Source organism: Heteronotia binoei, chromosome 3 (genome assembly GCF_032191835.1).
Source record: "Heteronotia binoei isolate CCM8104 ecotype False Entrance Well chromosome 3, APGP_CSIRO_Hbin_v1, whole genome shotgun sequence".
In the NCBI taxonomy this organism is placed as follows: Eukaryota; Metazoa; Chordata; class Lepidosauria; order Squamata; family Gekkonidae; genus Heteronotia; species Heteronotia binoei.
Window position 1 is genome coordinate 87,594,287 of NC_083225.1, and position 25,668 is coordinate 87,619,954.

The 25,668-nt window shown below is 42.7% G+C and overlaps 1 protein-coding gene across 1 annotated transcript in view; it reads left to right on the forward strand.

The window, feature by feature from the left end:
* Positions 1 to 25,668, forward strand: part of USP9X (ubiquitin specific peptidase 9 X-linked) — a 148,656-nt gene that overhangs the window by 35,635 nt on the left and 87,353 nt on the right. The window contains exons 3-14 of the mRNA XM_060234133.1: positions 588 to 733; positions 993 to 1,072; positions 3,885 to 3,997; positions 4,229 to 4,447; positions 5,998 to 6,113; positions 6,783 to 7,034; positions 7,112 to 7,250; positions 8,767 to 8,919; positions 10,230 to 10,334; positions 14,982 to 15,188; positions 15,914 to 16,050; positions 18,117 to 18,250. Of these exons, the coding sequence (XP_060090116.1) occupies positions 588 to 733; positions 993 to 1,072; positions 3,885 to 3,997; positions 4,229 to 4,447; positions 5,998 to 6,113; positions 6,783 to 7,034; positions 7,112 to 7,250; positions 8,767 to 8,919; positions 10,230 to 10,334; positions 14,982 to 15,188; positions 15,914 to 16,050; positions 18,117 to 18,250 (1,801 nt within the window). The remainder of the gene's footprint in view (positions 1 to 587; positions 734 to 992; positions 1,073 to 3,884; positions 3,998 to 4,228; positions 4,448 to 5,997; positions 6,114 to 6,782; positions 7,035 to 7,111; positions 7,251 to 8,766; positions 8,920 to 10,229; positions 10,335 to 14,981; positions 15,189 to 15,913; positions 16,051 to 18,116; positions 18,251 to 25,668) is intronic.

Sequence of the window (25,668 nt, forward strand, 5' to 3'; positions counted from 1 at the left end):
TCTAGAAAACTTCTAGAAAATTTTACTGTGTAAACTGATGATTCTACTGGTAAGAGTTTGGTTAAAACATAAAAGCAGAATCATCGTTTCTTTCAGCTTTTGGGAGAAGTTTTGGTTTTTTAAAAAAGACATTAAATTTAATAGACTGGATTGAGATCACAGAAAGAGTTAGTAGAATGGATCTTTCCTTGCTGTCCCTAAGCAGCTTGCTTTTGCTCTGAAGATCCTCTTGTAAAGTTGAAAAGAGCCTCATGAACAAAATGAACAACAGTACTGGATACTACAGCAAAAATGGGCAATTTTTCTTCCTCATTGCGGGCGATTTTATTTGAGGCAATTTAATCAATTTAATCTGAATTTAGAATTTTGCTTTGTAGATGGGTGTCTACGTTATCCAGCTGCCTACATTTCAGTAGTGCAGCAGCAGATGAAAGGTTCCTGGAACCAGTTGAGAACTATGCACATAAGTTAAGAAATGTTACTGTGAAATAGTATTTGTGCAGATAAGTAGCATAGTCATGGTCCCCATGTTAGTGAAACGATGTACTGAGTTGAAAGAGTCACTTAATTACATAATTTTAATTCAGACTTCCTCACCTGATTCTTCAAATGAGAATTCCCCAGCTACGCCTCCTGATGAACAGGGTCAAGGTGATGCTCCACCACAACTTGAAGATGAAGAGCCTGCATTTCCACACACTGACCTGGCCAAGTTGGATGACATGATTAACAGGTAATTTCTTTAAAGCCCTTATGCATTTTCTTACCTGTAGCAAGTTACACATATATCAGCTGTCTAGTTAATATCCGCAGAGAGATTAACTGATGCATTTTGAAGGGTTTTTTTAAAAACTGCAACATGGGACATTTAATATTCTGAGTTATTAGCTATTTCTTGGGAATTGTCTTTGTGGCTCAGTCTTTTCCAGATTAAAGAAGTTGAAGGCAAATGTTACTGCAATTTAAAATGTTATATTTTAATTTTTTTGTAGACCTCGATGGGTTGTTCCTGTATTGCCTAAAGGGGAGTTAGAAGTTCTTCTAGAAGCTGCTATTGATCTTAGTAAAAAAGGTAATTTGAAAATAGAACTTTGTAGAAGAGCATTGAGCACCTGGTTAGCAGTGGTATGTTTTTTGGTTGTGTTCCTGTTTCTTTGAGCACATGGTACCATGTTTGCTAAGCAAAGGATATGAAGTGTCAGCTTTTTTATTACTGTTAATATTTGAAAACTATACTGAAGTTTGGGAGAAGTAGAACGCTATTGAGTACAGTGGATTTATATGGGGAAGAGAGACTTGTGGGAATGAAACCCCCCACAAAGGTAATGTAGAGGTGACGAAGAAGTGAAAGGAGACAGAATACCTTCACTGAAGGGGAATAAAAGAGAATGCAGACTACCAGTTTCTCATGGTAAATGATACAATGTAGTGTGGAGCAGTAGAGTTTACTGCAAATGGCCAAAGAATGTTGCAATCTCAGGCTAAAAAAGAAATATACAGAATGTAAAGGTTAAAAGAAAAGAATGATATTTAAAAGGAGTAGAGTTAAAAATTCCAAGCCCTGTATATGCAATAAAAGTAACCACAGATTAAAAACATAAATCTGCCTTGTACTAAATCAGACCATTGGTCTATCAAAGTCAGTATTTTCTGCTCAAACTGGGTTTCAGGCTGAAGTCTTTCACCTTGGTGGAGTTGCCAGGGATCAAACCTAGGACCTTCTGTACACTGAGCTGTAGCCTCTGCACAGCATCAAGCATAGTTTTAGCATGGATTTTCTTGGTATCAAGCACATGATAAAGGTACCATGTAAGTGATGTTGGTCAGCATCAGATAAAAGATTCTGTACTAAGCATGGAGTCTCTCTGCTTGGATTTAGGTGAGCCAAGATAACTTCAAAAAAATTGAGTAGTCCCCTAATAGAGGGGACAAATACAAGACATAATGGAAAGATCCTCATATTCTGGGGCACCACAAATACATAGATTCCGGGCAAGAGGTGTTTGCCTGTATTGTCCTGTTATTGTAGTAGTTGTTCTTTGATAACTGACAGCCATAAAATCAATTATGAGTTATAAAATGTGATACTGGATGAATAGGAAGGTCTTATATGATCTCTCTTAATACATCTGAACCACTGAGGGAATCAGTGACATAAATAAAATCATTATGGGATCCTTGAAATGTGACTGATCACTTCAGTGCTTGGAGACTTTAAAGATGCAAAACAAGTTTTGAAAATATATTAATCATAAGTTAGGTTAGAACTTGCAAGCTTGACTGAAATGGTTAGATCTTTGTGGTGTCAGTGCAGTCCCACACTTGGGTACTGTAGCCAGATCCATCTCAGTTTGAAAAAAGTTTCTAATGCCATTTAGGCGTGCTCTTTCCTTAGCTCTGGGGAGCAGGCAGTGACTGCGAATGCCTGGAGCTAAGGAGAGATGACCTTCCACTCACTTCCTCTTTTTCCGCCACACCATTAGTTCTTCAGGGTACTTTGTCATAATGGAAACCACTTAACATCATTTCTTCTGGGTATTTTTCCTTCTGATTTTTTACTTCCCTTCAGACATTCCTCTTTATTACCTTCAAAAAAAGCTGTGAGTTTTTCCTTCAGTTTTTCCTCACAACTTTCCTCAGTTTCCCCCCTCCCTCTTGGGAATAGACTCTGAGGCAAAAGACCATTAGCATATGGAAGGTAAATGATGTTGCTGAGCAAAACTCTTCTACTGACGGCCACTAACCTTACCTGATTTGCATGGGCAAGGGTCCTTGGGTCAACAACTGCAAAATTGTGCTAAGTTCATGAAGCAAACAAGAAAGAACAGGACCCTCAGTCTTTGCCACCTTCTGCTTGAAGCCTCACTATGCCTGACTATGTCAGGAGCATCTGCAGCACAATTTCTGCTGCCTCCACCACCACCACTGCAGAGAGGAGATTCAGTTGCTTTGGCTCACAGTTGCAACTCTGAGAAATCCAAAAAACATAAGGATAAATCAAAATGTCCCTTAGAATGTCTCTCAGTCCCAAAAATGAATTGATTTTGTGTTTGCTGTTAGACTGAAAATAATCATGTGAGATCTTAATGTTGAAAATTCCTATGGAAAAAATTCTAATAATATGTTTAATATTATGGAGTATATGCATTCCTATATAGATATTCTCACTTAGATTCATGATGGCACACCTAGACATGGGTCTGACCCCTGGATCCCACCACCAATTAACAGCTGAACTTTGGTCATTTAAAAATTCCCTGAGGATCTGATCATGATCAGGCCTGTGGTGCAGCAGGACCAGGCACTTCCCCACTCTGCCATGTGTTTTCAAGTACCAGAACAGTCCATGCCTGGGAACCATTGGTGTAGAACATGCACAGAAATCCTGTCCCTTTCCTATTAACTGCTGGAGAGAGGGTTTGTTGGTTTTGGGCATTTTTCTGTTTCAGGGTTCTTAGCTTAACTCTTGAAGGTTGGAAACATGATTCACCATCACTGGAACTCCAGTTACCCTGATATTGATAAAATATCATTGATCTTTTAATGCAAGTTAGTGCTGGTAATACAGGAATGCAAGTCTTACCTTTCAGTGCACACTTCAAAATGTTTTGTTTAATGTAATTTCTGAATATTTTAGTATTGATTACATTTAGGCCTGAAACTGTTTTCTAAATCAGGAGTGGCCAACGGTAGCTCTCCAAGATGTTTTTTGCCTACAACTCCCATCAGCCCCAGCCAGCATGGCCAATGGCTGGGGCTGATGGGAGCTGTAGGCAAAAAACATCTTAGAGAGCTACCGTTGGCCACCTCTGTTCTAAATGTTGTGTATGCTGCTAATCCCCACTCCACCCAATGCAATTTCCTCATCAATTTTTTTAACACAGGCCTTGATGTCAAAAGTGAAGCGTGTCAGCGATTTTTTAGAGATGGGTTAACAATCTCTTTCACAAAAATCCTTACTGATGAGGCTGTGAGCGGCTGGAAGTTTGAGATTCATGTAAGTTTGTGTTGTTGCAGCCAACTTGTATATGTAGTTCCAGTACACTAGAAAACAAATTAATTGTCCAGGATTACTGGGGAAGCTATGTTCTATAGTCTGCATGGGCTTAACATGAAAGGGCCCTAGTAAATAGCTCACAAAAGAAAGGGTTTATAGAGTTTTACTGTAATTACATGATGGAGTTTCACTACTAGACAAAACAGCTAAACTATTTTTCTTCCTTAATAGAGGTGTATTATTAACAATACTCACCGTCTAGTTGAACTCTGTGTGGCAAAGCTGGCCCAAGATTGGTTTCCTCTTCTTGAACTTCTTGCAATGGCCTTAAATCCTCATTGTAAGTTCCATCTTTATAATGGTACGCGTCCTTCTGAAACAGTTCCTGCTGGAGTTCAGCTAGCTGAAGATGAACTTTATGCTCGTCCTCCAGACCCACGGTCACCAAAGGTGTGTTGATCTGCAGTTTTTGAACTAAAAATGCCCATTAAACATACTCATTTAGCTATGTCAGTTCAGCAGCTTCCTGGTGTAGGGAAAATGGGATACAAACTCAAACAATAAATAAATACATAAATTTGGTGCTTGTGCACTAAACCAAAAGTACAGAAGTGATTTGAAGAAGGTATTCATGCAGCCCTAATCAAACTTATTGCACAGTGTACAGCCTGTGTTGTGGCTAGACAGGGCAAACTGGTATCAGCAGAAGTCAGCATCGAGGTATATTGAGAGTTTCTATACAGTTGATGTCACAAATATCTCAGTGTTACATTTAATAATAACATCCTGGAACTCCCATATATATTCTGTTATAAGAAAGAGTCAAATGACACTAGCCGTTCTCAAGAAATTCTTCATGCCAAAGATGGACCATTTATTCCACTTTTGTTAAAGTCATACAAAGCTATCCTTCTTCCCATATTGCTTTATGCCGCCCCAGTTTGGGTCAGTAGACCACTGGATCCTCTTGATAAGCTCCAGCAAACTTTATTTTGTAAGGTCTCTCTTCCCAGTGTATCCTTGGCTGCGGTGCGGCTAGAACTTGGACTCCATCAGATATCAACGATAGCATGGTACCAAGCTATTCAGTTCAAACTTTCACTCCATGAATATAGTGTTCTACAATCTTTACTACAGCTAGTAACAATTGATTCGTGGCTTGGGAATTTGGCTTAGCTCAATTGATTCGAAGCTTGCAATATTAAACATGAGTAAATCCTAGTGATACACTGGAAAAAATTAGCTGTATGAAAATGATGATCGGGCTATGTTAAAATTCAAAACTGACTGGTAATGCTCCCCTGTTTACTTCCATTTATCTTATCAGGAAATGTTTGAATTGTCTAAATATTTCTTTTACTTAACAGTTTCAAAATATTGTCTCTCTTTCATGTTACTTGGATACAGTGTGTTACCTTCTGCTGAGATGAAGGGCCATTTTATATAAGCTCCCCTGAGAAACTTTTTTTTAAAGTTTACTGTAAGGATCAAGTTGACTCAACTTGCCCATATCCTTTTTTAGCTGCCCCTATTATAATTCACTTTGCAACCAGCATATTACTCCCTGGACTGACCACCTACAGAACATTTCTGAACAGCAGAAATGAAGGATTTTACTATTGGGCAAGATTTAAAAAGTACACATGTGATTTAGCCATATTCATCTATGCAGTCGCAAATTATAAAATAGTTTTGACAAATGGCTTGAAGGCTAAGTTACAGGGAATGGAACATCAAGGGAAATTGTAATCAGCTCTCTAAGTTGAGTAATTACTTATAAGAGTTCAACTCTGGTTTGGGGTTTTTTTTGGCATTTAATATTTAATTGCTGGTGGTATGATATCATTTAAATGCACAAGATAATTGGAAATAGTTGATAGCATATAAGAGATTTTTTTTCCAGTATCAGACAAAACTATATGTAGTGTTTGGAATATTATTTGCAATTGAATGAGTTTCTTGTGGTAGAAATTGTAAAGCAAGAAAATGTCATTTTACAGGGTTGGCTAGTAGATCTCATCAACAAGTTTGGCACATTAAATGGGTTTCAGATCCTCCATGATCGTTTTATGAGTGGATCAGCACTGAATGTGCAAATTATTGCAGCTCTCATCAAGTAAGTTTGTTTTCTTGTCTTGGTTGTTTAAGGTGATGTATCAGCTGAACAACATTAAAATCCTTCAGATTACTTTTTCACCTTCCAATTTTGCTTCAGTTACTATGATTTTTGTAGCTTCCGTGTGTGTGTATGTGTATATATATATATAATATAATATAATAAAAATAAATGTTAAAATACCCAACATTCTGACCCTTTAAGAGAACTAGAATTTTTAATATTAGAGCAACCTGGCAGCCCAAATTGAATAAAGTTTCCTGAATTAACACAAAAATGGTTTACAAACTTTATACTTGGCAGAACTTTCCCTTGTAGGCCATTTGTTTTGTATGTGGATGGTATTTTGTCAACAATACAGTAGTGCAAACTTTAGAAGATATTAGCAGTGTTGACTTCTCAAGCATGAAAATGGATATGTATTGACCACCTTTGTTGAAATATTTGCACCATTAAAAAAATTTCATTGTTAACTATATGATTTTACTTATGTCCTGCATGCCCGAAAGTCAATGAGTAATTAATTTGGTTTTCAAATGAAGTCTGCTTCTCATTGGTAACTTATTTTCTTAAATTTCCCTAAAAGAATGTACTGGTCTCTTAGGATTTACTGAAATACTGCACAGGGTAATCTATTTTTCTTTACCTACCTTTTTTTTCCTCCTCCAGACCATTTGGACAGTGCTATGAATTTCTAACACTGCATACAGTGAAGAAATACTTTCTTCCAATTATAGAAATGGTTCCACAGTTTTTAGAAAACTTAACTGATGATGAACTGAAAAAAGAAGCCAAGAATGAAGCCAAAAATGATGCTTTGTCAATGATAATCAAATCTCTGAAAAACTTAGCTTCAAGAGTTCCAGGTCAAGAGGAAACTGTAAAAAACTTAGAAATATTTAGATTAAAAATGATTCTTAGGTAAGGCTCTTTTTCTGTTGGGGTGACTGTTTTTGGTGGTCTGTTTTGCTGCTCTTACATATTTTGTTTTTCAATAGGTTGTTGCAAATTTCATCTTTCAATGGAAAAATGAATGCACTAAATGAAGTTAACAAGGTAATATCTAGTGTGTCATATTATACCCATCGGCATGGCAATCCTGAAGAGGAGGAGTGGCTTACAGCAGAAAGAATGGCAGTAAGTTCACTTGCACAATGTTTTTAATTGCAGGCTGTTGCTTATTTATTTGTTTCATTAGATTTGTATCTTGCTGTCAAGGATCAGTATTTCTCAATAATCAGCCTTTTGTTGTTGAATCAAAAGTTGCTTTATTCAAGAAACTCAGAAGCTTTACCAAGGACACATGCCTTGGAAGTAATGACATACACAGTGTTATACAGTTGCTATATAGGATAATGTCAAACGGTATCATACATATGCAACTTGAGTCATGGGTTCAAAGGTTACTACATACTATATTATTGATAAGGAATTTAGGCTATTAAAAACATCTCTCTTTCTCACATTTCTCTCAACTCAGCTAAGACTGTGTGAACCTGGGGGAGAGGCAGCATGAAAGTGGTAACAGCCAGGCTGTAGCATAAACATCCTTAGACCAGATGGATTTATTACTTGCCCAAAGGTTGTAAAGGAAGGGGGAGCAGTAAAGGATGGGTGACCTGTTCCTTGTCGAAGGAACCATTATGTTACAGAAATATGCCTTCCCTTTACAGGCTCAGAGTGGCTAACAACATTTTAAAATCAACAATTCATGTCAGAACTTTTTTCCCAATAAGAAGTAAAATTGGTCATGGCAGTTCAGTGGAGCTAAGATTTTGTTATGCATGTTTCCCATAGGAAGCTCAAATTTGGTCTTAGTTGGGGTCATTGGCTTAATTTTACCTGCGTTTAATGCTGAAGAATGCAGGGTACAATGATAAAGGTTAGGGCTGGGATATTGAGGAGATGGAACAGGAACACTGAAAGGCATTATGCCATTAGTCACTTCATGAGAAGATTGCTAGTTTGTGTATTGCTCTCCTTGTTACTGAATTTCTTAGATTGGGTCTTATCTACTTGTTTGTTCTTAGACATTATGTGATTGAGTCATATGCCCAAACAGTTCACTATTATAAAGTGGGTGTTCATTTGAGACTTACCATGTCATCAGGGAGGAGGGCTACTGTGCCAGGATTATAGAACTCTTTTCCTCAGAGGTTTCTCTGCTAGTCTCCCAGGTTTTGAGACACTCCAACTTAATGTTGAGCTATATCTGCTATAGTAGAATTTGCTGAATTTCCCTCCAGGTACTCTTTTAGTGTACATTGCTGCTATTGGTTTGTTTTAGTTGAGATTTAAATTAGTGTTATGGATTTTACATTTTAAGTACCCTTTAAATCTATTAGATTAGAAATTGAGGTAGAAATTATTTTTAATAATAGACAGTGAGTGTACTTCTGGTTCTTGGTGCCAACTATATATCTTCTGTATACAGACATCATATCTGTACTGTAATCTGAGATGTGTACACAACCTGGATTTATTGGAGATAATTTCGTGTCAAAAGAAGTTGTGGAAGTCAATGTCAAGACCTTGCATTTCATGTTTTTACAAAAAAGGAAGGTTTTATAATGTTACTCGTTAGAAATAAAAACAATTGAAATACTGTTTTATTTTAGCTTTCTCTAATGCTTCTTACCCTTTAAAAATTTAGGAGTGGATCCAGCAAAATAATATCTTATCTATTGTCCTGAGGGATAGTTTGCACCAACCGCAGTATGTAGAAAAGTTAGAGAAAATTCTTCGTTTTGTCATCAAAGAAAAGGCCCTCACCTTACAAGACCTTGACAACATTTGGGCTGCACAGGTAGGGTGTTAATGGATGTGATTTTTTTTTATATTAATTGAATTGCATTGTTTTGTGGTATATGCATGTAAACTAAAACTTCATTCTCCCTGAATCTTGTGTGCATTGTTATAGTTATTGTGTAGGTGGCATTATTTTGATTAGTTCACACGTACAGTGCTGCCTACTAAAGCAGGAGTATGGTTGTTGATTCCCCTTCTTTAAGCAGTTAATGTAGTTCAGTTTAGCATTTCAGTCAAGTTATATATAATGGGATAGACCCAGCAGTAATTTCCACTACCAGGAGTGAATTGCATTAGCCGAACAAAACTTTCTGGCCTCCCTCCCTTCTGTTGTAGCCCTTTATGTTCCCTAAAATGCTGCTTCTAACAGGGCAGGGGTCCCCACAGAACAGCATGTGTCTTCAGTAGAAGGTGAGTTGGTGAAAATCACTTCTGCTTCCAGTAGTGGAAATTACCACTAGATCCTACCTAGTCTATTATTTTGGAACCTAAGGGTGAATAGAGCAAGTGTGTGTGTGTATTTTCCCACTCTTGTCATTTCCAGCAGTCCTTTGACTTTCAAGAGTGAGTGGCTTTTCTTGGAGGTGCCTGAGACCTTAGCAATAAGGTGAAGGTAGCAAACGGCTGTTCTGTGGGTCTGCTTGTGGCACTTCATATCAAAAACAAGACAACATAAGCACCATGTAAATATAACTGCCAAATCTCAAAAATACAAAATAATGGTGTATTAATGAATTAACAGTGCTACAAAATGTATTCTCAAAATGTCACAAATTCTCAATAAATAAATTATAAGCCCAACAACTCTGTAAACCTCTGCAAGTTTCTCTTAGTTTATAATGATACAAAAAGTTCACTGTAGCACTTTGATTTGACTGCAGACAAGTTCTCCAGTTTCCAAATGTCTTTTCAAGAACCGTATGTTGCTACTGTTTTAATCTCCTCTGATATATTCCATCACAATACAGTCACTGATATATTCTGTCACAATACAGTTGGCATTAATGCTGATATCAACCACCAGGATGGTCAGTTACAGTTGCTGTATGCAATTTTGGAACCTCTCCTCGTGTTGGAATGCAGATAAACTAAATTAATAAACCAGACTCAACTGTCCTTTTTTCCCCTTCCTCTCAACAATCTTTAAGGTTTTCAACGACTCCAGAGGAGATTAAAACAGTAGCAACATACAGTTCTTGAAAAAGATATTTGGAAATGGCTTGGAGAAGTAGTGAACTGTAGTGAAATTTTTAGGAAATTTCTATAATAGAAATATAAAATTCATAGTGTTAATCTTTTCTTACCAAGGCAGGAAAACATGAAGCCATTGTGAAGAATGTACATGACCTCCTTGCAAAACTGGCCTGGGATTTTTCTCCAGAACAGCTAGACCATCTCTTTGATTGTTTTAAGGTAACAGTACATATTCATCTCTTATCTGAACCCTAAAGATAAGACATTGATTCAAATAATAAAGAACAATAAAATATAAAAATTATAAAGAACAAAAATCGTGAAGAACAATAAAATACAAAATTTAAATATTTTATTAGGCAGATTTTTAATTCAAGTTCTTTGGTTAGGGACCATGTAGTATGTTATCAGAATCTTTAATTTGAAAATAACTGAGTATTGATTATTCAGGAAATTTAAAGCTTTACTTTGTCATGGAGCCCGCAACCCTTTCTCAGAATTCCAAGAGTCCACAAGTTCATCCCCCTGAGTAGTCTTTCTAATAAAAATAAAATGTAGATTAGGGGACTTTCCTTTTCAGACAACTTTATCCTATTATGATTTTAATCAAATCGATACGATCATGTATTTTATCTGGCAGCATCTAAATTCCAGCTAGTCAGTGTATTCCAAGGAAACTGAGCTATAAGTAACTGAAGTTAGTTGTTTCACTTTGGGCAAAGTAACCTTTCAATTAAGCCAAGGAGCTTTTATCTTGATGTTACTTAGTGTTAAATGGATACTTCACAAAGTAAATTTTGCTGAAGTTTGTGCTCCTCTCCTGAAAAAGAACCATCTGTTAATTTTGAATGAGAAGAACAAGGAAGTGGAATAACAGGAAAATGCCATCACTGAACTAGGGATGGGCGCGAATCAGAATTGTGATATCTTAGTTTAAAGACAAATAACTTCTTTAGTATTCTTTAGTATTTGGATAGTTGGCATGAGTAGTTTATAAGATACTCTTAACCAGTTACTTTATAAAGAGGTATTTTGGGGGGGGGGGGAGTATCAAACCTACAATACTACTAAAAATGTTTTTTGCAGCATGAACAACTGGTGTGATTGTGCAATTAACAAAAAAGCTTTTTCATACACACTTCTCAACTGGTTAGATTAACTTTCCTTGATATTCTAACATCCTAAAATGTTAACTCTGTTTCTATGCAATACTATTTTGTTTTTTTAATATGTCATTTATAGTTCACCTTTTTACTTGGGCACAAGGCAGATTACACAGAATATGTCAGTATAATGTGGATTACACAGATTAAGTCAATATCATTAATTCATTCATTCATTTGGATTTATATCCCGACCTCCCCTGTAAACAGGACTCAGCAGGTTGCATCAACAATAAAACATAGAATCTAAAATATCAATAACTGAATACAATAAATATAATAAAATACAATCCAGCAGCACAGCTAGAAGATGGCATAGCATCTCAGAGGGTAGTAAATGGCTTGGAATCTATCTAAAAGGAAGGGGGAGGCAGGAAGGAGAAAGAAGGTGCACTCACGCACATATTTAAAAAAAAAGCAAAAACACCACCCCCCAAAAGAAAATGAAGAGAAGCCAATTGCTGCCCTCAATGTTTTGCAGGCCCTGAAGAACTGCATTAGGTCCCGCCAGGTCCAGATCTCATCCAGAAAAGCGTTCCACCGAGTCAGAGCCAGGGCCAAAGTTCTGGTCGAGGACAGCTGGATGCTTTTTGGGCCAGGGATCACCAGTGGATTTTTGTCACTAGAGTGTGACTGTTTAGGTCTTTAAAGGCTAACACCAAAACCTTGAACCTGATCCAGTATTCAATCTGGTGCCAGTGCAGCCCATTGGATATGGGTTCTAAAAGAAGTTCCCATAATAACACCTCTAGCCGCATTCTGGACCAGTTGTAGTTTCTGGGTCAGCTACAAGGGTAACCCTGTGTAGAGAGAGTAACTAACCTGGAGATGACCATTGCATGGATCACTATGGCTAGTTTTGGGGGAGACAAGAAGGGGACCAACTGTTTAATCAGATGCAGATGGTAAATCAACCAAAAAGAGAGGGGAAAAGAAACTAAACCAACCAAGCAAAATCCTCCAAAGGAAGTTTGGAGTTCTAATAAGGGGCCAGAAGTTAAAAACATCAATAGTTATAGACAAAAGTGCATGTGTTTATTACAAAAATATTTTATTATATATTTATTTTTCATATTTATATCCCGCCCTCCCGCCGAAGCACGCTCAGGGCGGCTAACAGCATCATATCATCAACAATAAAATATAACACAATCACCATCATATATCAATTAAAAATTAAGACATGTTACAATTTAAAATTTTGTACAGTACAGTCATAAAACAATAGTGCTATATCATGCCATTCTTCAATGATATTGGGCATCTACACGCTTTGGTTGAAAGCCATTCGAAACAACGTTGTTTTGCAGGCCTTGCGGAACTGGGCAAGGTCCCGCAAGGCTCTAACATCGTCTGGGAGTTGGTTCCACCAGTGGGGGGCCACAATAGAGAAGGCTCTTTCTCTAGTAGCCTTCAATCTCGCCTCCCTCGGCCCAGGGACTACTAGTAGGTTTTGCGATCCGGATTTAAGTACCCTCTGGGGAATATATGGGGAGAGACGGTCCCTAAGGTAGGCAGATCCTCAGTCATATATAGAAAATATAAAAAAAACCTTGTAGGGGCCAAATGAAACCTCATAAAATCATCAAAGTGACAAATGCACAAAAAAGAACCATATATAACCTGACATGCTTCGGTCTTAAAGACAATAAACTTTAACTTAGGATCCAAAATGGAACGTTCCAATCTGGAAATGAATGACACAAATTTTTTTGTTGGGAAGCCACAAATGTAACTGGCCTTATGTCAGCAACAGTTTGGTGTTGCATTGCCTTACAAGTGTAACAGGGACTTTGTTGTATGTTGTAATTTGTACTATTTGTCCTCTGAAGAAAGCCTCTGCAAGCTAAAATGTGCCAGGTCATATGTGATTATTTTTTGTGTAGATGGTTTAACACCACTTTCACTATATTTGTGACCAGGGCCTCCATTGAAATAGAGGCATCCAGGATCACACCCAGGCTCTTGATAGAGAGCCCAGGGATTAATGGAATATCATCAAGAGCCGGGTTAACGGCACACCATCAGGAGCTGGGAGTTGGCATCCCAAACCTGAACCCCCCCCCCCCAAATCGAGCCATAGGACTTCCTGTGTTAGGCCACAGAGGCCTAACTCTTTACTCCAAGCTTCTTTTTGAACCATATTGTACAGCACAGCTCTATTTCCTGTACAAAAAGCCCTCTTGAATAATTTAGTTCTAATTCAAGGAACTAATGCAAGGGGAGTCAGTTTGGTGTAGTGGTTAAGTGTGCGGACTCTTATCTGGGAGAACTGGGTTTGATTCCCTACTCTTCCACTTGCACCTGCTGAAATGGCCTTGGGTCAGCCATAACTCTGGCAGAGGTTGTCCTTGAAAGGGCAGCTGCTGTGAAAGCCCTCTCAGCCCCACCTACCTCACAGAGTGTCTGTTGTGGGGGAGAAAGATAAAAGAGATTGTGAGCTGCTCTTAGATTTGGAGTGGAGGGCGGGATATTAATCCAATTTCTTCTTCTTAGTTTTGCATAGTTTTTGGAAAGCTGAGAGACTTGAGTGTCCTGACCTCATCAGGTAGACCATTTCATATAAGGTGGGGACCACAACATAGAATGCATGTGTATGGGGAGTTCTTGATTTTCCACATTTGCAGAGTGCATCCACAGAAGGCTCTACTCAGATGAGCAAAGCTCATCTTAAAGTAACTTGCTTCTCAGTTCCTCAAGATTTTAAAAGACAGCTCACTACGTGACTTGCAGTGCTATCCACTTAACTCCTGCTATACCCGTTCTTTTCTAACCCATAGTGTTCTGTATAAGTACATTTAGTAAATATCTTAGATATTCAGTTAGGAATATACTGTAGTAGTCTTGGTCATTCTCCCCATTGAAATGATGCTTAAGAGTTAACAACTTGGGTAGCTAAATCATTATCACACCTGTAGCTCATTTGCTGTTGGGAACAGATTCCGGTATTCTCTTTATGCCATCTTTATTAGTTCAAGGCATTGATGGGGATTAGGATTGTTTTCCAATTAGAGCTCCATCATTAAGTTTGTGAGAATATGTCTTGTGAGAGAAAACACTGATGTCACCTTCTCAGAAGATTCACCTATTCATACTCTGTTCTAGGTTAATAAGTGTAACCTGATTAGAGGGCCTCACGAATATACTTTTAAGAATAAGCAGGGGCACTACTGTTAATATGGCTCTTGTGCCTTAAGTATGTAGCACCTTGCTTTGTAGGCTGGAACCACACTTTTCTGTTCTGGACTCCTTATGAATATTTGTAAGTACCTACCTTGCACCAGAGAAATCTTTCACTGTTTGCAACTACTTTTGGAGTTAGGTGTTCAGTTAGTTTTGTTGTTTTCTTCTCCATGTGGAAGTCTAAAAATATACACTATGTTTTCTTTCAAACCTTTTTTTTTTAAATAAATCCTTTTCTTGTATTTTAACTGGTGTGATTACTTGTGGTGCAATAATATCCTGGAACCTATGTGTTTTCTGGCAGGTTTGGCAGGATTTTATGGGTGTTTGTATTGTTTGCTTGGTCTGAGGCAGTGCAACTACCCAAGCAGTTATATCCCAGAGAATGGCTTGGACCTCCATGGCCTGGATTTCATTACATATACATATTAAAAAGATAATATGTCCAAGTCTATGTGATCAAGTAACTTAGGCAGAAGCATTGAATTTGAAAATGTGTTGATGATATCTTGTTTTGTAGGCAAGCTGGACAAATGCAAGCAAAAAGCAGCGTGAAAAGCTACTTGAGCTAATTCGTCGTCTTGCAGAAGATGATAAGGATGGCGTGATGGCACACAAAGTACTGAATCTTCTGTGGAATTTAGCTCATAGTGATGATGTTCCAGTTGATATAATGGACCAGGCTCTCAGTGCGCACATTAAAATATTAGATTATAGTTGTTCACAGGTAATATCTGTAGTTGGGGTTACTTGGAGCTCGATTTTGTGAACATTTGTAGAAGTGTATTTTGCCTGCTTCTCGCTTATCCAGGTAGCATCTGTAACCTTTGAAACTGCTTTGCTGGGTGACTCTTGTGGAAAGAAGCCATGTGGTGAGAGAAGGTGGAATAGGCAAAATCTCCTCTTTTCTGTCTATGGAACTGGTGGAGAAATAAAAAAAAGTTTTGTTTTGTTTGCCTCATTTTCCACTTCCCTCCTATAGCCAGTTTGGTGTAGTGGTTAAGTTATCTGGGAGAACTAGGTTTGATTCCTCACTCCTCCCACATGCACGTGCTGGAGGGACCTTGGGTCAGTCATAACTCTGCCAGAGGCTGTTCTGGAAAGAGCAGTTTCTATCAGAGCTTTCTCAACTCCACCTGTTGTGGGGAGGGGAAGGGAAAGGAGATTGTAAGCCATTCTGAGACTCTTTCAGGTAGTGAAGGGCGGTGTATAAATCCAGTCTTTTCTGTTGCTTCTGTATGGGTTTTTTGTCTGACTGGGTCTATGTACCTGTAACCGTGCCTTTCAGGGTTATATAGGGTGTTGTGAGGAGGAGATAGTGAGAGAAGATACACATACATGAGCATTAGTATGATCCTATCTTTAGTGATTAAAATATAGAGCCAGAAATCTGTAACTACCTATACATTGCTTATATATTTAATGCTAAAATTCTAAAAATGGTTTTTTCAGGACCGAGATACTCAAAAAATACAATGGATAGATCGTTTTATAGAGGAACTTCGCACAAATGACAAATGGGTCATTCCTGCACTGAAACAAATTAGAGAAATATGTAGCTTATTTGGTGAAGCTCCACAAAACTTAAGGTGAGTCTTCAGTACAAGTTGTTCACTCATTTAATGTGTTGTTTAATGTAGAGCCCTGTGGTGCAGAGTGGTCAGCTGCAGAACTGCAGTCCAAGCTCTGCTCATGACCTGAGTTCGATCCTGGCAGAAGCTGGGTTCAGGTAACCGACTCAAGGTTAACTTAGCCTTCCATCCCTCCGAGTTTGGTAAAATGAGTACCCAGCTTGCTGGGGGTAAAGTGTAGATGACTAGGGAAGGCAATAGCAAACCACCCTGTAAAAGGTCTAGCATGAAAAGGTCGTGATGCGACATTACTCCAGAGTTGGAAACGACTGGTGCTTGCACAGGGGACTACCTTTACCTTTTTAAAAAATGTTGGGCTGCATAGGTCATGTAGTTTGCCTGTTTCTTTACTTAGTGTATAAATAAAGGAAATAATACACAGTATTGGAGCTAATGTTTCCGTTCTGATTTCAATGGATGCTTCCTCCTCTTCTGGTATGAGCATCCTTCAGTAGGCAGGAAGGCATCTTGCATGAAAGGAAAGCTTCCCTGTCGGCAAAACAAATGTCTGAATAAAACCTATACTGATAGATACACTGGTGTATTGGGTCAGCTAATATGGGCAATTTAGATGTAATCTTTTTTTCTGTCTTTTAAAATTCGAAAGGGAATAAGTCATAATATATATTAATGAACATTTGTCTAGTCTCTCAACCAGTGTAATCTTTTCTTCTGTCTTCTGTGTTCTCCATTGGTCAGCATATGCAATTATGATCAAAATGAGCCTCAAGCAGCGAGCAGATCATTTCAAAATGGTCCTTGCAAGCCAAGTAGCTTTGCAGGAATTAAGAAATTCACCCAAGCTCCACACTGGAGGGAAGACAGTGATTACAGTCAACTCTGTTTGACCTGTGTCCCAAATATTTGCAGTATTGGACCAGTATCTGGACTTGACAAGCAGGCATATTGCTTTAGAGCAGTTCGTTGCTATAAGGAACAGAATAGGTGTGGGGTGTGTTCCCTTTTGCAGTATAGTTGGTGTTACTTCCAAATGACATGATTCAAAAGGAAGAACCATGGGACTAACTCAGTGCTTCAGTTGAGACTTTTGATTTATTTGTAGTTCTCTGTGAAAAACCATGCTCAGAACCTAATAACCTTCAAAAGAAATTTGCAGTATGATATGGCTCTGGAGGTTGCTGTTCATAGAATGAAACTGGAGAGCCAGTTTGGTGTAGTGGTTAAGTGTGCGGACTCTTATCTGGGAGAACCGGGTTTGATTCCCCACTCCTCCACTTGCACCTGCTAGCATGGCCTTGGGTCAGCCATAGCTCTGGCAGAGGTTGTCCTTGAAAGGGCAGCTGCTGTGAAAGCCCTCTCCAGCCCCACCCACCTCACAGGGTGTCTGTTGAGGGGGAGGAAGGTAAAGGAGATTGTGAGCCGCTCGGAGACTCTTCGGAGTGGAGGGCGGGATATAAATCCAATATCTTCTTAGTCTTTTGATGAAAACCTTTCAAATGTAGCAGAGGTCCATCAGTGGCTTTTAGTCATAAGGCATAGATGGAACACTATCTCTGGGGCAGTGATGCTCTTTATTCTTGATGCCTTAGGACAATAGCGGGAGGGCTTCTGGAATCTGGCCCCTCTGGTGGACGTCCTGATGACACCTAGAATTTTTTGCCACTGTGTGACACTGTGTTGGATGGATGGGCCATTGGCTTGATCCATCATGGCATCTCTTATGTTGAATGCCCTAGTTAATTCTCTGGATTCTTACTTGAATATGGATATAAATGGAAGAATAATTGTGAAGATAACAAAATATATTTTTCATCAGCAAACCATTCAATGTGTTTTGCTGTCCTCTAACTTACCTGTTGTAAATACAGCTTTGGCTTTAACATGATCTGTTGAATGCACATCTAAGATTTGTTTTATGTGATTTTAATTATATAAAATTATAGCTGCTATGGATTCACATTTTTCTGGTGGAAAGTGGGATAATTCTTAGGTCACATGGGATAATTAAAAATTCTTAGTGATAAAATACTACCTATAACTCTTTTGACATGTTTTAACTGCAGTCAAACTCAGCGGAGTCCCCATGTGTTCTATCGTCATGACTTAATCAATCAACTTCAGCACAATCATGCTTTAGTAACTTTAGTAGCAGAGAATCTTTCAGCATATATGGAAAGCATGAGGCAGTATGCTAAGGGTAAGTTAAAGTAGTTACATATCTTAAATACTAAGGAGTTGTAGGTTACTCTGAGGGATTTGTAGAGTACAATGTAACACATACTAAGATTTAAAAGCTTGCTTTACTAAAGGATATCAACCACTATTTTACAAAGCTTTAGCATGTTCAGTTTTGTATTGTAATGCAATTTGGTTGAAACATTAACTTTTAAATTAAATCAAATCTCTTTGGCATGAGAGAGAAAATCTTCAACTCTGTGATGTAAGATACAAGTAGCTCCTTAAAGACCAGCAAGATTTTCAGGGTATAGGTTTTTGAGAGGCAAAGTTCCCTTCATAAGATATTGTCAGTCTTGACTTGGAAGCTTTATGTCTAGAAATCTTGTTTTTTAAGGTACTGCTAGACTTGAATCTTCTACTTCACATCAGCATAGCTAAGCACCTGAAACTATCTGTGATGTAAGTTAGACTGAGAGAGAAATACTAGATCTTCTTCGTGGTCTCTGTGCATCACACTGATGGGAGTAGGCGCCAGCGCCGACCTCGATTGGTAAACTTCAAAAGCTGCGGATTTCCGCACCGACGTCCCAGTGCGCATGCCCAGAAGCCCCACCACGCATGCTCACTGGGACGGGAGCGGACATCCCGCCAGTTCTCTTCTGACCGCCGCGCTGATCAGTCGATCTTTTTCTGCTATGGTCAGTGAACTTTTATCTTTTTGACTATTCTTGTATTATTGTTAGTTAGATAGTTGTAGTTTAGTATAGTTATAGTATAGTTGTTAGTTTAGCTGTTAGATAGTTAGTTGTAGCTGCGGGAGAGCGGGGTATTTTTTCCCGCCCTTCGGGGCCCCCTCTCCCTCCTTTCTTTCCTGCTGCTACCTTTCCTCGTATGGAAAGACGGTGGGGATTTTTCCGCCGCTGCTCCTTGTGCGGGAGTAAAATTGCCCCTCCTGATGGGCACAAGTTGTGTTTGCTGTGCCTGGGCGAGCAACATCGGCCCGATTCCTGTGCCCATTGTGCCAAATTTTCGCGCCAAACCAGGAAGAACAGGGCGGCTCGACTTGCGGTGGCGCTGATGGAGCAGGCACTTTCCCCGCGTTGTCTGTTGGCGGAGCAGGCTGAACAGCCATCTGGTCAGTCGGACCAGTCGGCATCGAAACCGGTCGATACCGACCAGGCCCTTTCCGATGCCGATTGCCCCCGAAAGAGATCAGGCTCGGCTTTGACTTCGGAGTCCTCAGTGACAGCTAAACGGCCTAAGGAGGACAAAGGGGCGCCTGCAGACAAGGGGAAGAAGGCCAAGAAGCAGAGACACAAATCGGCGACGCTCTCGGCCCCGGTGTCTCCTGCGGATCCGACGGCTCCGGTCGTCCCTCCTCTCAAGCTCTTCGCTTCCCCGGTACGCCAGTCGAGTACCCCGATGGAATCGAGGTCGACCCAGCTTGTTATCTCGGATTCGGAGATTGAATCGGCCCAACGTGTTGGTACCGATCGAAGCCCGCTTGGCCGACTCACCCCGTGAACGAGCAGCCCATCGGTCCGGACGCAAGATCGATGTCGGGATCGCTCTTCTAGCAGCCGCTCTCCTCGCTACAGAGAAGCAGACCGCTCGCCATGCGGAGCTGCAGCCCAGGTCCCATGGGACCACCAGTGGCAGTACTTGTATGGGGCTTACCCCATGCAGCCACCCTACCCGTGGCTCCCCCCACGACAGATGGACTGGGACCAGGCGTCCGAGACCTCGTACTGGTCCCGTACTTCTTTCCGCACAGTGAAGCAGGCCCCGTCGGTGTCGAAGCCCCTGGAGGTGCGTAGGAAGGAATCTGATCAGGGCACCCCGTCGGTGAAGGTCAAGTCCATCCTGGCCGCACCGGTGTCTCCGAAGCCGCTTCAGCAATCTGAACTGTCTGACTCCTCGGGAGAGTCTCCCAGGTCCTTGGAGGGCTCGTCGCCCGAGAGGGAGATCTCATCGCATGATGAACCGTTGCCTCCGGTGAAGACTTCGGAGGAGGAACCCATTTCACCATCGGAAGACCTTAAGTCTTACGGCGATCTAATTAAACGGATGGCACAAACGCTCTCCCTCCCGACAGTTCATCCACAACCGATCGTTACGGACACAGTCTTTGACATTGTCCAACAAGATACCTCCACTGCTGTAGCGCTACCACTCACCGACGTTATGCTGCAGACTGCCAAATCCTCCTGGGACAAGCCAGCGTCCACGCCTGTGTCCTCCCGCAGGCTGGACCATATGTACAGGATCCAAGAGTCATCAGCCGAGTTCCTTTATGTCCATCCCAAGCCAAACTCGGTGGTGGTGTTGTCGTCTTCGAAGGCGAAAAAGACCCATTCCACACCCCCCGACAAGGAGGGTAGAAAGCTGGATGCGATGGGTAGGAGGCTGTACTCTGCGCGCTCCCTGGGGGTCAAGATAGCAAACTATGCTGCTTGCATGGGCAGATATCAGTATGCCCTGTGGGACCAAGTATCCACCATCCTGGGCTCCCGGAGCAGGCCAAGACCGCACTACGGAAACTACAGAAGGAGGGCATGATTTTGGCGAAGCAGCAACTCAACTCAGCCAAGCACTCAGGGGACACGTGTGCCAAAGCGTTGACCACGGCCATCTCTCTCCGCAGACACTCATGGCTTCAATCCACGGCACTCCAACAGGATACGCAGGCCTATGTGGAGGACCTTCCATTCGATGGCTCGGGCCTATTCAGCTCAAATACAGACTCTGTTTTGCAAGAGCTGGATAAAAGTATAAAAACCTCGAGAAATCTGGGAGTGTCGGGACCTCGTACACCAGCTAAGAGGCAATGGCCGAAGACGTGGCAAAAGAAGCCTTATTCGAAATCGCCAGAGAGACAGTGGCGTTCGAAGCAGGTGGCGTTTACCAGACCTCAGTATCAGCCTAAGCCCAAATACTCGCCTCCTTCTACCCAGGCAGAAGGGCACCAAGCAAAAACAGGGCCTTTGACTGCCTCCCATCTTTGGGCGGCCCTGTGGACTCGGACCTTATCCGCCTTGCCGGTTATTTCCCTGCCTCGGCCCGCATCACGTCGGACCATTGGGTGCTGTCCATAATCCTTCAGGGTTATGGAATAGAGTTCTGCGACCCCCCATCCACCCCGACTTTCATCTCTAACCCTTCACAGACCCTCCGGGAGGAGGTTTGCTCCCTCCTCCTCAAGCAAGCGATCGAGAGAGTTCCCACGAACCAGCTGCGGCGTGGTTTCTACTCCCGGTACTTTGTGGTCCCAAAGAGGGATGGGGGCCTTCGGCCCATTATGGATCTACGGGCCCTGAACGTGTTCGTAAGATGCGACAAGTTCAGGATGACCACCTTACCATACATCCTTCCGCTTTTGGGACGGGGAGACTGGATGACCACGCTCGACCTGAAAGATGCGTATTTTCACATCTCAATCCACCCCTTCCACCGGCAGTTCCTACGCTTCACCGTCGGGGACGAACACTTCCAATACAGGGCACTGCCCTTTGGGCTGTGCACGGCTCCAAGGGTGTTCACCAAGACTATGGTGGTGATTGCTGCCCACCTGCGGCTGCAGGGAATAACACTCTTCCCATACATCGATGACTGGCTCCTGGTGGCAGAGACCAGGGAGCTGTTGTTGCAGCACATAGCAGTCACCCTAGCTTTGGTGGGCGAGTTGGGGCTTCAGATCAATCAGAAAAAGTCCCATCTCCAACCTGCCCAGCGGGTGCAATTCATCGGGGCGATATTGGACACACGAGAGTGCAGGGTGTTTCTCCCCCCGGATCGGGCAGCCGCCATTGTCCAGATGGTCGGGGCTTTCCAGCGGAATCCTACAGTCTCCGCACGGAAGGTTCAGCGTCTCCTGGGGCTTATGGCAGCCACGACGGCGGTGTTTCCATTTGCGAGGTTAATGATGAGGACCCTGCAGCTTTGGTTCCTACGGAGCTTCAAATGCAACCTCGAGCCACATTCTCGCCTGCTGACGGTGCCGCCGGACGTCTTGGAGTCCCTAGACTGGTGGGGGCAGAAACAGCGTCTGATGGAAGGGGCACCTTTCCACAGACCAGCGCTCTCTCTCACGATCACGACGGACACATCATTGTGGAGCTGGGGAGCCCACATGGGCGTGTGTGTGGGAGACAGGTGGCCGAGCCAACATGCTCAACAACACATAAACTTTTTAGAACTGCTGGCCATATTTCACGCCATTTACTCTTTTCAGCCTCTCCTGAGGGGCAAATCGGTGGCTGTGATGACCGACAACACCACGGCCATTGCATACATCAACAGGCAGGGAGGCACGGTGTCTCGCAGCCTTTGCCACCTAGCTATGAGAATTTGGGAGCTGTGTAGGTCGCTGGGGGTCTTCCTTCGAGCAGCCCATCTCCCCGGGGTGAGGAATGTGCAGGCAGACTCCCTCAGTCGGGGGGGGGCCCTGTTCCACGAGTGGGAACTGAACTGGGAGTTCCTGAGTCCGGTCTTCTACAAGTGGGGAACCCCAGTGCTGGACGTCTTCGCCACACGGCACAACGCAAAGTGCGAACTGTTCTGCTGCAGGGGGGGAGCGGACCCGCTAGCACTCGGGGACGGTCTCCTGGTACCCTGGACTTTCCACACAGTGTACCTTTTCCCACCTATTCCACTGCTCACCAAGGTAGTGCAGAAACTGCTGCGGGAGCGTCCACAGGGGATCCTGGTGACGCCGTGGTGGCCGCGGCAGCACTGGTTTCCCTTGGTCCTACGCCTATCCAACGGGACGTTTCATCAGTTTCCCCAGGTCCCGGACCTTTTGCTTTCCCATCAAGGTCGGGTCCTCCACCACGATGTTCCTCACCTTCGGCTGACTGCTTGGCGGCTGGGACCCCCAGGGTCTCCGAGAGGGCCCAGTTCGTCATGATGAACTCCAGAAAATCCTCTACGAGGAAGTCATACGCTGCCAAGTGGACGACGTTTGTTGAGTTTGCTTCGAGTCGCACGTCACGGCCTGACATGGCTGGACTACTGGTGATTTTCAACTTCCTAATTGCCCTGCTTGACAAGGGCCTGGCGCAGTCCTCGGTGCGCGTGTACTTGGCGGCCGTCTCCTCACTGCATGGTCAGGTTGAGGGCCGTTCGGTCTTCACGCACCCGGACACCAAGAGGTTCCTGAAGGGCATGGCGCGGTTATACCCCACGGTAAGGACCCCCGCCCCAGCATGGGATCTGCCTCTGGTGCATAGGGCACTGACGGTGAAGCCCTTTGAGCCAATGGCCTCGTGTTCTCCTCACCTCCTGGCTTGGAAGACGGCTTTCCTGGTGGCCATTACATCTGCTAGGAGGGTGGGGGAGTTGGCGGCGCTACGGTGTGACGCCCCCTACCTGATCTTCTCAGCGGACGGGGTGATGCTCCGTCCGGATGTCAAGTTTTTGCCCAAGGTAATTTCGCCTTTTCATCTCAACTCGGAGATTTTCCTGCTGGTCTATTTTCCGTCACCGGCTGATGACTCGGAACGTCGTCTGCACGCCTTGGACGTGAAGCGGGCATTGTCCTTTTACCTTCATCGCACGAACCCGTCGCGGAAGGACTCCAGGCTGTTCGTTTCGTATGCCAGGTCCTCCATGGGTCAGCGGATCTCCTCCCAATGGCTGTCCAAGTGGATCACGGGGGTGATCCGGTTGTGCTATTTCCTCTGCAAAACCCCTCTCCTGGGTCCGCTCCGGGCCCATTCGACGCGAGTGGTGGCAACCTCGGCTGCCTTCATGAGGGGAGTTCCCCTGCAAGACATCTGCAAGGCTGCCACGTGGGCATCGGCACATACCTTCGTGTCGCATTATGCGTTGGACCTGAGGCGTAGACAAGCTTCCTCTGTGGGCCGTGCTGTGCTGCAGTCTGTCTCCTCGTGATGGACCGTCACACCCTCCTCCAGGTAGGCCTTGAGCTTGTTAATCTCCCATCAGTGTGATGCACAGAGACCTCGAAGAAGATAAACAGGTTTCCTACTTGTAACTGATGATCTTCAAGTGGTCATCTGTGCTGTCACACTACCCGCCCTCCTTCCCCGCTGTGGACGGTCCCTCCTGAGGGGCTGACGCGGCGGTCAGAAGGAACTGGCGGGATGTCCGCTCCCGTCCCAGTGAGCATGCGCGGTGGGGCTTCTGGACATGCGCACTGGGACGTCGGCGCGGAAATCCGCAGCTTTTGAAGTTTACCGATCGAAGTCGGCGCTGGCGCCTACTCCCATCAGTGTGACTGCACAGATGACCACTCGAAGATCATCAGTTACAGGTAGGAAACCTGTTTTTTTAGGTCACCCATTGAGTTTCATGGTTGAGAAGGGGTTTGAAACCCAATTTCTTCAGACCTAGTATAGCATTCTGATAATTACACTATACTACACTGTCTCTTACCATATATTTGATTTTGAACTTTGGCTCCAAGTATGGATCAAAAAGCCCGCGCAGTGAAGCCAGGTACAGAAAAGATATTTCTATAAATCTGAGGGAATCCAAGTGGGCGGAGGATTGGAGAGGAAAGTGCATAAGTCCAGACACCCAATCAGCTGTCTACTGGCATCTGGGGAAGAGAAGGCTTGGAGCAGAAAGCATACCCAGCCAATCACTGTTGGGTAGCACTGCTCCAAGCACCTGCATATAATAGCAGGGGGCCCAGGAAGCAGCAGAGGAGGGGAGAATATCATGTCGCCTCACATGCAAGTCCTCAGAGATTCCCTGTTTGTCTTAATATATATTTAAACATTATAGTTTGAATACTTTTGTCTTCTGAGAAGTTGGAAGAGACTTCTGCAGTAGGGGTCTGCATTTGGCTATATCCAGCTGGAAAAATTCTTTCAGCCAGATATAGAGGTGGGTGTAGTAATGTCTGCAGTAGAAACTGGGAGGAAGGGGGCTGGGTTTTGCTAGGCTTGCAAAAATGCCCCCTCTTCAGTTTTTACTACAGAAACTATCTCCTGCAGAGACTCTGGTTTGAAATCAGTCATTGTTATTTTTGCTGGTTTTTTCCTCCTTCCACTGAAAACATTGGTGGATGGGGGCATGTTCTTTGGGGGCCCATACAATTGGATCCCCTGGTCCAATCTTTTCGAAACTTGGAGAGCCTCCTGAGGAGAGCTGCCAGAAGCTATGCTGAAAATTTGTGCCTCTTATCTCAAAAAGCCCCTGGATACCCCCAGATAGATCTTTCATTGAGTATAATGGTCCCATAGTATATAATGGAGCAAAAAAATGTCAGGATTCCTCCCCCCCCACCCCCTCCCCCAAAAAATCCTGAATCTGGATACCATATCAGTATTGGAATTTGGGGTTTTAAATGGAATTTATGAGTTCATTATATTTGAATCCAAAAAATCCTGTGTTCTTTTTTTGTGCACACCTCTGTTCTAGAGTGGTATTCATTATTTTCTGTAAAGATAATATTTAAGTAACTTTTGA